At 40.3% G+C, this 14,391-nt stretch overlaps 1 protein-coding gene across 1 annotated transcript in view; it reads left to right on the plus strand.

The window, feature by feature from the left end:
- Positions 1 to 10,970: 10,970 nt before the first annotated feature.
- The window catches only part of usp31 (ubiquitin specific peptidase 31), a 30,495-nt gene continuing 27,074 nt past the window's right edge, over positions 10,971 to 14,391 (plus strand). Inside the window, exons 1-2 of the mRNA XM_061981996.2 lie at positions 10,971 to 12,394; positions 14,190 to 14,324. Coding sequence (XP_061837980.2) covers positions 11,864 to 12,394; positions 14,190 to 14,324 — 666 coding nt within the window. The 5' untranslated portion in view covers positions 10,971 to 11,863. The remainder of the gene's footprint in view (positions 12,395 to 14,189; positions 14,325 to 14,391) is intronic.

A 14,391-nucleotide genomic window follows, 5' to 3' on the forward strand; every position in this document is an offset into this window, starting at 1 on the left:
ATAACTGCACATGTGTTCATTCATAGTTTTGATGCCTTCAGTGACAATCTACAATGTAAATAGTCATGAAAATAAAGAAAACACATTGAAGGAGAGGGTGTGTCCAAACTTTTGGCCTGTACGGTATGTATAATCAACGTTGTATCAATGTCTTATGCCTGCTGTGTTCCTTTCTTAACTTAATCACCAACAAACAACACCATAACTGCTGGAGTCAAAATAAATAACATAAATAGCAAGTATGGCAAAATGTGAGAACTCGAGTGTTTGTCTTACCCCTCTTTTCCCCCACCTTGTAAATACCACCTGTTTGTACCGCTGTTCCAATTTGCTCGTGGTTTGACATTGTCTGAGCTCCTCGGCGAGTCTGTTCCACAGTTCCACCCCACATAATGAAATGCAAAGGGTTGATTAAGTTGAGCGTGCATACAGATGTTTTAGATTAGGTTTCCCCTTCAGGCTACATCCCCCTTCTCTAGGAAAAAAAACATGCTTGAATATTCACAGGTAGTATGTTGTTTGCAGCCGTGTAAATAACTTGTGCTGTTTGGAAGTGTAGCAGATCAGTGAGTTTCAGTATTTCTGATTATGAGAATAAAGGGTTTGTGTGTTCTCTGTAACCAGTCTTATAAATCATCATGATTACTTATTTTTACAGAATCGACAGTGGTTGTAGTGTAGATTTTTAAGTATTGCCCCAAATCTTTGCACAATAACTCAAACACTGTATTATCAGCAAATTGTAAATAATGCTGATTGATTTGTGGTCCATAATGTGTCTTGCCTTCCTGAGTACTGAGATGCTCCGTGACAGTTTGCTTGGAACATGCTTTATGTGAGGTTTCCATCTTATTTTTTGGTCCATAATTACACATATAAATGTATTTTCATGTACCCTTGCAATGTCACCAACATCTATCTGCATTGTTGCATGAGTGTTAATTTTACAGTTCCCAAATAACATGAATTTGGTTTTGTTTGAATGTAATTTGTTTCTATTAAGCCATCTCTTTAATTTACACAATTCTTCAGTAACACAACAGAAGCGCCTATACATTTTTACTGAGCAAAACATGTTTGTGTGGTCTGTAAATAGCACCAATTTCAGTACATTAGAGACGTTACATGTATGAAGTGATTTTTTGGCATACCACTAAATGAAGCCCACGTACCGCTAGTGGTTCACGTACCGCAGTAATATATATATATATATATATATATATATATATATATATATATATATATATATATATATATATATATATATATATATATATCCATCCATCCATTTTCTACCGCTTATTCCCTTTGGGGTCGCGGGGGGCGCTGGAGCCTATCTCAGCTACAATCGGGCGGAAGGCGGGGTACACCCTGGACAAGTCGCCACCTCATCGCAGGATATATATATATATATATATATATATATGCGTACATTATATATATATACAGTATATGCATAAATTATATATATACATACATATACATACATACATACATATACATATGTATATACATACATACATATACATATGTATATACATACATACCTACATATACATATGTATATATATATATATATATATATATACACATGCATATATATATACATATATATGAATACATTATATATATATATATGCATACATTATATTAATGTATTATATGCATACATTATATATATACGTACATATACATATGTATATACATACATACATATGCATATGTATATACATACATACATACCTACATATATATATATATGCATACATTATATATATGTACAGTATGTGCATACATTATATATATACATACATATACATATGTATATACATACATACATATACATATGTATATACATACATACCTACATATACATATGTATATATATATGTATATATACTGTATATATGCATACATTATATATATGTACAGTATATGCATACATTATATATATATACATACATATACATACATACACATGTATGTACATACATATACATATGTATATACATACATACATATATATACATATGTATATACATACATACTGTACATATACATATGTATATACATACATACATATACATATGTATGTACATACATACCTACATATACATATGTATATATGTATATATATATATATATATATATATATATATATATATACATATATACATATATACATATGTATATACATACATACATACATATACATATGTATATACATACATATATCCATCCATCCATCTTCTTCCGCTTATCCGAGGTCGGGTCGCGGGGGCAGCAGCCTAAGCAGGGAAGCACAGACTTCCCTCTCCCCAGCCACTTCGTCCAGCTCCTCCCGGGGGATCCCGAGGCGTTCCCAGGCCAGCCGGGAGACATAGTCTTCCCAACGTGTCCTGGGTCTTCCCCGTGGCCTCCTACCGGTCGGACGTGCCCTAAACACCTCCCGAGGGAGGCGATCGGGTGGCATCCTGACCAGATGCCCGAACCACCTCATCTGGCTCCTCTCGATGTGGAGGAGCAGCGGCTTTACTTTGAGCTCCCCCCAGATGACAGAGCTTCTCACCCTATCTCTAAGGGAGAGCCCCGCCACCCGGCGGAGGAAACTCATTTCGGCCGCTTGTACCCGTGATCTTGTCCTTTCGGTCATAACCCAAAGCTCATGACCATAGGTGAGGATGGGAACGTAGATCGACCGGTAAATTGAGAGCTTTGCCTTCCGGCTCAGCTCCTTCTTCACCACAACGGATCGATACAGCGTCCGCATTACTGAAGATGCCGCACCGATCCGCCTGTCGATCTCACAATCCACTCTTCCCTCACTCGTGAACAAGACTCCGAGGTACTTGAACTCCTCCACTTGGGGCAGGGTCTCCTCCCCAACCCGGAGATGGCACTCCACCCTTTTCCGGGCGAGAACCATGGACTCGGACTTCGAGGTGCTGATTCTCATCCCAGTCGCTTCACACTCGGCTGCGAACCGATCCAGCGAGAGCTGAAGATCCTGGCCAGATGAAGCCATCAGGACCACATCATCTGCAAAAAGCAGAGACCTAATCCTGCAGCCACCAAACCGGATCCCCTCAACGCCTTGACTGCGCCTAGAAATTCTGTCCATAAAAGTTATGAACAGAATTGGTGACATATGTATATATATATGTATATATATATATATATATATATATATATATATATATATATATATATATATATATATATATATATATATATATATATATATATATATATATATATATATATATATATATATATATATATATATATATATACATATACATATGTATATACATACATACATATACATATGTATATACATACATACATATACATATGTATATACATACATACCTACATATACATATGTATATACATACATCCATATGCATATGTATATACATACATACAAATACATATGTATATACATACATACATACATATATATATATATGTATATACATTCATACATATACATATCTATATATTTATGTATGTATGTATGTATGTATGTATGTATGTATGTATGTATGTATACACATACATATGTATGTATATACAAATATAGATACATATATATATACATACATATACATATGTATATACATTCATACATATACATATCTATATATATGTATGTATGTATGTATGTACATACATACATACATACATACATACATACATATATACACATATATATACACATACATATATATATATATATATACATACATATATGTGTGTGTATATATGTGTGAATATATATATATATATATATATATATAGCTTCTCTAAGAGAAGAATGAGTAACATGAGTGTTTACTGATAATACTCAAGATATTTCAACATAGATACATAACTAGACATTGGCTGAGAACTCGGGGGAAAAAAGAACAAAATAAGGCTTTTACCTCTTTACATGTCATAGCAATCCTCTCATGTGGTGCAAATATGCCCCCTAGTGGCTGTGAGGAGCTGCAGGAGCTCGTCAAGAGCGCTTCTATCTTCAAATACTCATCTGCAGAGAGTGACGGATCTTTGACAAAAGAAAACAAAAAAAAAATGAATACACTTGACAAGGTTGCATTTTTACCTCATTCCTGTGAGAATCCTGCATGGGACTGAAGCATTAAGGAGTGGGACTATCCAGGCCTCGCTGCAGTGTGCTCAAACAACCACCAGGTAGCGTGTGGGAGCAGATAATACTGCATCATCTCTTTATCTTTCAACTTATCAGGTCAGCAGTGCGTTCTTCACTCGTGCTTTCAGTGAGGCAAAAACTAACCCAGACTCACTGCATATAAAAATCCAAATCAATAACATCTGAATCCCCTCGAAGGACAGACTAGAAGAGAGATCAGTGCACATTAAAGCGATTGTAAATTAATCCAGCATCACCTTCACTTAATTAAAAGCGGATCCTCGAGAGGGTCACTGATTGCCCACATCAAGGGCCTCCTTGCGGGTGACTGACAGGTGGCCCCCACTGGTCTGGAGCCACCACAGGCCACCCATTTGAGTGGAATTGATTTCTCGTTTGACAGTTTTACATAATACGGGAAAAATAACATGAAATTGAAGGCGTTTTTTTCCCCCCCGCCCTCCTTTTTCCGTTGCCTTGTTTCCATGGACACGTCATTAGAGAAGTTCCCCAGCTGGCTCCCGCTGCCTGCTGGAATAACAAGTGACGAGGTTATTTATACGACCTGTTCTCATGTGCAATGCTTTTTGTTGTTGTTGTTGTTGTTGTTGTTGTTGTTGTTTGTTTGATGATGAGTTATTCTAATTGCTTCGGCTAATTTAGTCATGGTAGTGTTGATTGATTGCAGCCATTTCGAGGCTGTAATAGGGGCCAAGTCGTCTCCAAATAACACCGTGACCTTTCCGGATGATGGCACTATCCCATTGTTTGGCTTTTTTTTTTTAATCACGGTTTCATTATTTCACATTGTCTCTATCCTAAACTCAAGTCAAGCAATCCGCCAACATGATACTGTATAGAAATGAACCACAGTCTGATATCATTCATCCTGTATAATCCCTTATACTCTGTTTATCCATCCATCCATCCATCCATCCATCCATCTTCTTCCGCTTATCCAAGGTCGGGTCGCGGGGGCAGCAGCCTAAGCAGGGAAGCCCAGACTTTCCTCTCCCCAGCCACTTCGTCCAGCTCTTCCCGGGGGATCCCGAGGCGTTCCCAGGCCAGCCGGGAGACATAGTCTTCCCAACGTGTCCTGGGTCTTCCCCGTGGCCTTCTACCAGTTGGACATGCCCTAAACCTGAGGGAGGCGTTCGGGTGGCATCCTGACCAGATGCCCGAACCACCTCATCTGGCTCCTCTCGATGTGGAGGAGCAGTGGCTTTACTTTGAGCTCCCCCCGGATGGCAGAGCTTCTCACCCTATCTCTAAGGGAGAGCCCCGCCACCCGGCGGAGGAAACTCATTTCGGCCGCTTGTACCCGTGATCTTGTCCTTTCGGTCATAACCCAAAGCTCATGACCATAGGTGAGGATGGGAACGTAGATCGACCGGTAAATTGAGAGCTTTGCCTTCCGGCTCAGCTCCTTCTTCACCACAACGGATCGATACAGAGTCCGCATTACTGAAGATGCCGCACCGATCCGCCTGTCGATTTCACGATCCACTCTTCCCTCACTCGTAAACAAGACTCCGAGGTACTTGAACTCCTCCACTTGGGGCAGGGTCTTCTCCCCAACCCGGAGATGGCACTCCACCCTTTTCCGGGCGAGAACCATGGACTCGGACTCGGAGGTGCTGATTCATCCCAGTCGCTTCACACTCGGCTGCGAACCGATCCAGTGAGAGCTGAAGATCCTGGCCAGATGAAGTCATCAGGACCACATCATCTGCAAAAAGCAGAGACCTAATCCTGCAGCCACCAAACCGGATCCCCTCAACGCCTTGACTGCGCCTAGAAATTCTGTCCATAAAAGTTATGAACAGAATCGGTGACAAAGGGCAGTCCAACCCTCACTGGAAACGTGTCCGACTTACTGCCGGCAATGCGGACCAAGCTCTGACACTGATCGTTCAGGGAGCGGACCACCACAATCAGACAGTCCGATACCCCATACTCTCTGAGCACTCCCCACAGGACCTCCCGAGGGACACGGTCAAATGCCTTCTCCAAGTCCACAAAACACATGTAGACTGGTTGGGCAAACTCCCATGCACCCTCAAGGACTCTGCCGAGAGTATAGAGCTGGTCCACAGTTCCACGACCAGGACGAAAACCACACTGTTCCTCCTGAATCCGAAGTTCGACTATCTGTTTATCTATTCCTTATTCCTGCTCCTACTGTATGTATTTAGTTGGCATTTTTTCCCCATGCTTGAAAGTTAACAGACAGCAATAATATATAACTTTCTTATTGAGAACCGATAAATAAGATTCTTACTACTTTTCAGACATGTTGAATTGTGCATGTGGAGACATGGGATTTTTTTTTTAATGCAACTTTGTTGAGCAAAAAAGCATCACAACTACAGACCTATGCAAACGTGTGCAGTATTTACCTGAGTTATCCTTTTGCGCCACCCTCAGGCACAGCAGAGAACTGACTGTATGCAGTGTACACCAGGGGTGGCCTAACTTTTTGCCTGAAGGTCAGCAACCCGGCGGCTCTTTGTTGCCACCCTAGTGGCTTCCTGGAGCATTTTTTTAAAAAAGGATTGAAAATGGAAAAAGATGGGGGAGAAACATGTTTTTGTTTGTTTTAGTATGTTTTTTGTTTGAGGAGAAACATGACACAAATCTTCCCAATTGTTAGAAAGCCCACTGTTTAATACAGGGGTGTCAAACTCATTTCAGATCAGGGGCCACATGGAGAAAAATCTACTCCCAAGTGGGCCTTACTTTTAAAATCACGGCACGATAACTTAAAAATGAAGACAACTTCAGATTGTTTTCTTTGTTTAAAAATAAAACAAGCACATTCTGAAATTGTAGAAATCATAATGTTGTTGTGTGTTTTTTTTTACACTTACATGTTGCAGTTAATAGTATTCTATCTTTATTTGTCGTTATTTATATTTTCTGAATAAATGATGTAATAATGTTCATCAGTTAACTCATTGCTGTTCATTTTCAATCTATCAAGATAAAACAATTATGTCAAAATCAAATTACAGTATGTTATTTATGTAGTTTGATCATTTTCCTTGACTGATGTACTAACATTATGCGGTTTATTTTGTACATGTGTAGCATCATCTACAAAGATACAAATAATTGGACACACTCAGAACAGCTGTTTCTTTCATTCAAAAATGTCAGGTACATTTTTAAACTTAGAAAACGCGGGCCGGATAAAACCTGTTCGCGGGCCTGATCTGGCCCCCGGGCCGTATGTTTGACACCACTGTTCTATATATATATATATATATATATATATATAAAACACAGTGAAAAAACCAATCAATAAAATGGTGAAAGTTTAATTACTACAACTACACATAAACAACAACAAAACACTGTAAATAGAAACAAAATAAGGAATATGCATAACAATAGTTTTTAAAAGGATGAACAAAACATAAAAATGTCCATACATATGTCATACACATATTTTAGACCTGTAAAGCACAGCGTTGTTTGAGTTTGAGTTCATTTGGAACATGCATGCATACAACATGATGCATCACACATGCATGCATACAACATGATATGTCACACATGCATGCATACAACATGATACATCACACATGCATGCATACAACATGATGCATCACACATGCGTGCATACAACATGATGCATCACACATGCATGCATACAACATGATGCATCACACATGCATGCATACAACATGATACGTCACACATGCATGCATACAACATGATGCATCACACATGCATGCATACAACATGATGCATCGCACATGCATGCATACAACATGATACATCACACATGCATGCATGCAACATGATGCATCACAATTTACAGTTCCTCCATTCAACATGTTCGAAAAGGAGTAGGAAGAAGCAGATCTTATTTAATCCTACCCCTTTTCCTTCACATAGCAGTTGCTAAAACTTTTGTTCACTTCCTGTTCTCAATGTATTCACATTATACTCCATAAGTAATAACAATATAAATAAATAAATAATAATTGGTGAAGTAAGTTATATTTCATATGGTGAGATGAGTAAGATTATCTAGAAAATGAATGGATGGATGAGATAAATTCAGAATGTTTATCTTGGTTCTCCTTCTTTGTACTTTGTAAACACTTTAAGTTTGAAGAGTTTCTTGAAGTGGATCATATTAGTACATTGTTTGATTTCTTTGCTTAATCCATTCCATAATTTAATTCCACATACTGATATACTGAAGGTCTTGTACGCGCGTACAAATGTTTTAAATTAAATTTTTCTCTAAGGTAATTGTGGAAGGGGGCGTGGCCTGCGGGCCTGCTGCAGAACGAGGCGTGCCAGGACCGGCCTCGAAGACAGCGACAGGTGAGTAGATGGCCCAGGTGGGCCTTGTTATCTAATCACCTGTCGCCTTTATTAGCAGCAGCCGGAATGAGACACAGAGTTGGAGTTGGAGTTGGAGTGGGAGCCAGAGAGAGAGAGAGAGAGAGAGAGAGAGAGAGAGAGAGAGAGAGAGAGAGAGAGAGAGAGAGAGAGAGAGAGAGAGAGAGACACGAACAAAGGTAAAAGCCTTTTCACATTTATGAAAATAAAACAGTGTTGTACCCACTAGAGGGCAACCTCTACAGTTATATTTGTCCTCTTTTTGTTGAGAATTGTTGTACATTCTTGGGTAGCAGATTATAGTTTGCTTTGTGTATAATTTTAGCTGCGTGCAAATTCACTATGTCGTGGAATTTCAGTATTTTTGATTCAATAAATAAAGGGTTTGTATGTTCTCTATATCCAAAATGATGTATTATTCTAACTGATCTTTTTTGTAACACCGTTAATGAATGAAGTGTACTTTTGAAGTTATTTCCCCGTATTTCTACACAATAACTCAGCTATGGTAACACTAGCGAGCAATAGAAGAATATGAAGTGCTTTTTGGTCTAGAACATGTTTTGCTTTATTCATTATTGACCTGTTTCTTGCTACATTGTGTGTCCAACTTTGAATTTAAAGCCTCTCGATTATAAACAAAGCAAAACTATACCTCAATGAAAATGCACTCCATACTCTATACTGCACCTTGGTACTGTTATACCCAGAGCCGGCCCAAGGCATAAGCGTACTAAGCGCTTGCTTAGGGCCCCGCGGCCACCAGGGGGCCCCCAAAAGCAATTAACAAAAAATTATTATTTTTTATTTTTTGCATGTACGAGTCTGACTGATGATTTCTAAATGATCAAAGATATATTATTGTACAAAAACACAATTTAAGGTCAACATTTTTGCACATTGCTGTTTCAGGTTTTTGTTACCAAAAATAATAAAGTGAATCAGAATCAGCTTTATTGTCCAGTTATGTTTAACACACATGGAATTTAACTTCAGTAGACTGCGCTCTCTTTGTACAAAGTAAACATTAAATATGAACAATTAACTAAAAATATAAACTAGTAATTAAAGACTAATATGTACAAGACTGATGAGACAAGATGACACTTTTACTGTAAATACAAAGCTTTATCACTTGGACTGTTCAACCCCAGGCCACTCTTGTAGCTGAATGTTTTCTACATTTTAAGATTAGGAACCATATGTGGCACTCTGGACATCATTCGTTCATTCATTGGTATTATTTATGTTCTTAACTGGGCCACCCCCATATCTTTATAAATGACATGTCATTTGTAAAGACATGCCAGGCTGACAATAGGATAATGTAAACAACACTGCCAGAGCCGCAATGAGTTTATATATTATTTATATATTATTGGCAGAAATAGAGGGCCCCAAAATCAAATTTTGCTTAGGGCCCCATGGAGGCTTGGGCCGGCACTGGTTATACCTTACATACTGTGTTGAAGTATGGGGGAATACTTACCACAACACAATTCATCCTCTGATCATATTACAGAAAAGAGCAGTGCGGATCATTCACAACGTTGGTTATTTAGAACATACTCATAACCTGTTTATGCAATCAAAGTTGCTCAAATTTGATGACCTTGTTAAATATAATACATTAATAATCTTATATAAAGGATTTAACAAATTATTGCCTTCTAATCAACAACGTTTTTTTATAAGACGAGTGCAGGCTCATAACTTGAGAGGCTTTGGATATTTCTTATTGCCGAGAGCTCAAACCACTCGTAAACGTTTTTGTGTGTCTGTATGCGGAGTAAAACTATGGAACAAACTGGGCTTACAACACAAGCAATGCCAAACTATTAATGGATTTAAACTATTATACAAACATGGGGTCTGGTTCAAATATAGAGATGAGGGTCTTTAATTTGACCTGCTGCTGTACTCTGTCTCAAAGTGTTAACATGTGCTCAATGTTTCCTTACCATTATTGCTATGTTGGCTATTACCATTGTTGGTATATTCATTATTTCTACATTGTTGATACAAATCATTGTTACAGTGTAATAATTATTGTTACCTGTGGTAATGCCACTAGGACACAACATATGTATTATAATCCTTGAACAAAGTAAGAGTGAAACTATTGTGAATAATCACTGAATGGAGAACTGGGGGTTTGGATTAAATACATTATCTTCTTCCCACTCCCTTTCAGGCAAAACTGGACAATCATGCATTACATACTATACATTACCTTTTGCACTATATTAATTTAAATTATGTGTTGTCAACTTTGTACTTTTTTATGTCATTGCCTGAAATAAATAAATAAATGGGAAAAAAAAAAGAAATTAATGTTGTTTCTCCACCCGGCCGACAGGGGGCAGTCTTCCGCGTGTCAACTCATGACCAGACACGTCTGCCAAAACAAACAACAACGCGAAGAAGAAACAGAAGGGAGCCCGCTGCTCGGTGAGGTAGCTCCAAAGTGCCTCCGAATATGTCGACAAATAACCGGTGAAGGAGTACTCGACGCGCCTTCTCCACGGAATGTCACCTCCGGGGCACCATGGAGGTCTGTCGCTCCCCGTTGGACCGGGACCTCACGGCTGAACGTCATTATTCGACACCCTGTTCGAGCTAGCGTTAGCCACATATGCTAACACCAGCGCTCCCTGGCCGAAAGGGGAGCCGAAGTTGGTGCGTCGCTATGCGGCAGTGGACCGCGGAGTAAGGACGGTAACTCCGGAGGAAGTTATTCCGTTTGGGCGATGGAGAGGTGCGTGTCGCGCCGCCGCTGAGGTTTCTTTTTCAATCAATCAATCAAAGTTGACTTATATAGCCCTAAATCACGAGTGTCTCAAAGGGCTGCACAAGCCACAACGACATCGGCTCAGATCCCACATCAGGGCAAGGAAAAAACTCAACCCAATGGGATGCAATGAGAAACCTTGGAGGGGACCGCAGATGTGGGGACCTCCGCCCTGGGCCACCGGTGCAATGGACGTGGAGTGGATCTAGTTAATAGTGGGAGAGTCCAGTCCGTAGTGGGGACCAGCAGGGGGTCATCTTGAGTGGAGACAAGTCATCAACTGATGCACAGATGAGTGGTCCACCCCGGGTCCTGACTTTGAACAGCTAGATCTTCATCTGTGGTCACCTAATCTGTGCCCCCTACCACCCTTTCCACGCAGGAGACGGCAGATCAACTGGTCTAAAAGGTTGGGGTCTATTTAAAGGCTAGAGTATACAAATGAGTTTTAAGATGGGACTTAATTAGTAGCATCTCTACCTGTTACCGGCAGGGCATTCCAGAGTACTGGAGCCCGAATAGAAAACGGGCGGCCCGGGTGCTGGTGTGCGATCATGTCCTGCAAAGCCGCCATGGCCAAGGACAAGAAGACGAGCTTCGGCAAGAAGCTGTTCAGACGAGGTTCCGTCCGCTCCGTGGGAAGTTTCATGAGCAGAGTCCTGAGGACACTGACCGCCCTGTCCCACTTTGGATCCGAAGTCCAGACCGAGGAGGACAAGGACGACGACGGAGGCTTCACCGCGTTTAAGTCCGGAGCTAAGGGCGCGCCCGTGGATGACGGCGACCTGGGGGTTTTCCTCTCCGGCGAGAGAGTCCCCGGCGTGGCCGGGCTGAAGAACCACGGCAACACCTGCTTCATGAACGCGATTCTGCAGTGCCTCAGCAACACGGAGCTGTTTGCGGAATTCCTCGTTTTGGAGCAGTACAAGAAAGAGGGGCTGGTCGAGGACAAACCACAGACAAACGGCGTCCATCTGCAAAAGAAGGGACCCGCGGCCAAGGGGGAAGTGACCGAGCAGTTGTCTGGACTTGTCCGGGCTTTGTGGACGTTTGAGTACACCCCCCAGCACAGCCGAGAATTTAAGGTAAGTCTATGCAGCTTATTCTCACAGTGGGGGGGCCGGAGTAAACAATGATATTTCAACAGATAACTGTGGAGAAGTGGTGTTTGACAGAGAAGCAGCTCAAAGGAGATACCATAGAAGTCCATTATTTCATTACTTTAATAAAACTACTGTAGTGATTTGAAGGACGTTCTATAGTAGTGGTTTACATATAAGGTTTATAAAAGTTATTTCTAAAAAGGCATGTTATGTGTTAAAATTGTGCATTTTGGGGGGCAAAGCACCAGTTAAATGGATTTAAATTCGGTTCAATGTGTGGCATTGACTTGAGATACAGCTGTTTTGAGTTAGGAGCTCCATCACAGAACCAATTAAGCTGGTAAATTGAGGTACTACGGTAGTGCCAAATCCCAACAAAAGGGCTGCAACAGTTGAAATCCAACAGAAGCACAACATTCCAGAATAAATGCTTGAATGCACAGTACAGGCCAAAAGTTTGGAAACACCTTTTCATTTTAGTGCGTTTTTTCTTTATTTTCATGACTATTTACATTGTAGATTGTCACCAAAGGCATCAAAACTATGACCCCTGTGAAGTGAAAATCATTTCAGGTGACTACCTTTTGAAGCTCATCGAGAGAATGCCAAGAGTGTGCAAAGCAGTAATCAGAGCAAGGGGTGGCTATTTTGAAGAAATTAGAATATAAAACATGTTTTCAGTTATTTCTAGGGATGTCCGATAATATCGGACTGCCGATATGATTGGCCGATAAATGCTTTAAAATGTAATATCGTAAATTATCGGTATCGGTTTCAAAAAGTAAAACGTATGACTTTTTAAAACACCGCTGTACGGAGTGGTACACAGACGTAGGGAGAAGTACAGAGCGCCAATAAACCTTAAAGGCACTGCCTTTGCGTGCCGGCCCAGTCACATAATATCTACGGCTTTTTACACACACAAGTGAATGCAAGGCAAACTTGATCAACAGCCATACAGGTCACACTGAGGGTGGCCGTATAAACAACTTTAACACTGTTACAAATATGCGCCACACTGTGAACCCACACCAAACAAGAATGACAAACACATTCAGGAGAACATCCGCACCGTAACACAACATAAACACAACAGAACAAATACCCAGAACCCCTTGCAGCACTAACTCTTTCAGGATTCTACAATATACACCCCCGCTACCCCCAACCCCGCCCACCTTAACCTCCTCATGCTTTCTCAGGGAGATCATGTCCCAAATTCCAAGCTGCTGTTTTGAGGCATGTTAAAAAAAATAATGCACTTTTTGACTTCAATAATAAATATGGCAGTGCCATGTTGGCATTTTTTTCCATAACTTGAGTTGATTTATTTTGGAAAACCTTGTTACATTGTTTAATGCATCCAGCGGGGTATCACAACAAAATTAGGCATAATAATGTGTTAATTCCACGACTGTATATATCGGTATCGGTTGATATCGGAATCGGTAATTAAGAGTTGGTCTAGTTATTTCACCTTTTTTTAAGTACATAACTCCACATGTGTTCATTCATAGTTTTGATGCCTTCAGTGGCAATCTACAATGTAAATAGTCATGAAAATAAAGAAAATGCATTGAATAAGGTGCGTCCAAACTTTTGGCCTGTACTGTATATATTGTAATATGTAAATGCATATGAAAATAGACCTTTTAAATTGTGTTGCCACTTGTTAAACAAGTTAAATCCGTGTCGTTCATGCGCACACAAACACATTTTTATGGCCGAGGTGCCCTCCTGTGAAAGTTAATCCGCCCATTGTAACCTCTTGTTGCAGAACGCGGTGTCAAAAAACGCCACGCAGTTTAAAGGCAACGCGCAGCACGACGCTCAAGAGTTCCTGCTGTGGCTGCTGGACAGAGTTCACGAGGACCTCGACACAGTCAACCCCATCGGCAGTTTCTCCTTAAAGGTGAGGCCGCGAGGTTTTCTGGAGTGATTATGCGCGAAGAGGCTTTTACATCCGCCTGAATTATTTA

The sequence above is a fragment of the Nerophis lumbriciformis genome, linkage group LG24, assembly GCF_033978685.3.
Source record: "Nerophis lumbriciformis linkage group LG24, RoL_Nlum_v2.1, whole genome shotgun sequence".
NCBI classification, from domain to species: Eukaryota; Metazoa; Chordata; class Actinopteri; order Syngnathiformes; family Syngnathidae; genus Nerophis; species Nerophis lumbriciformis.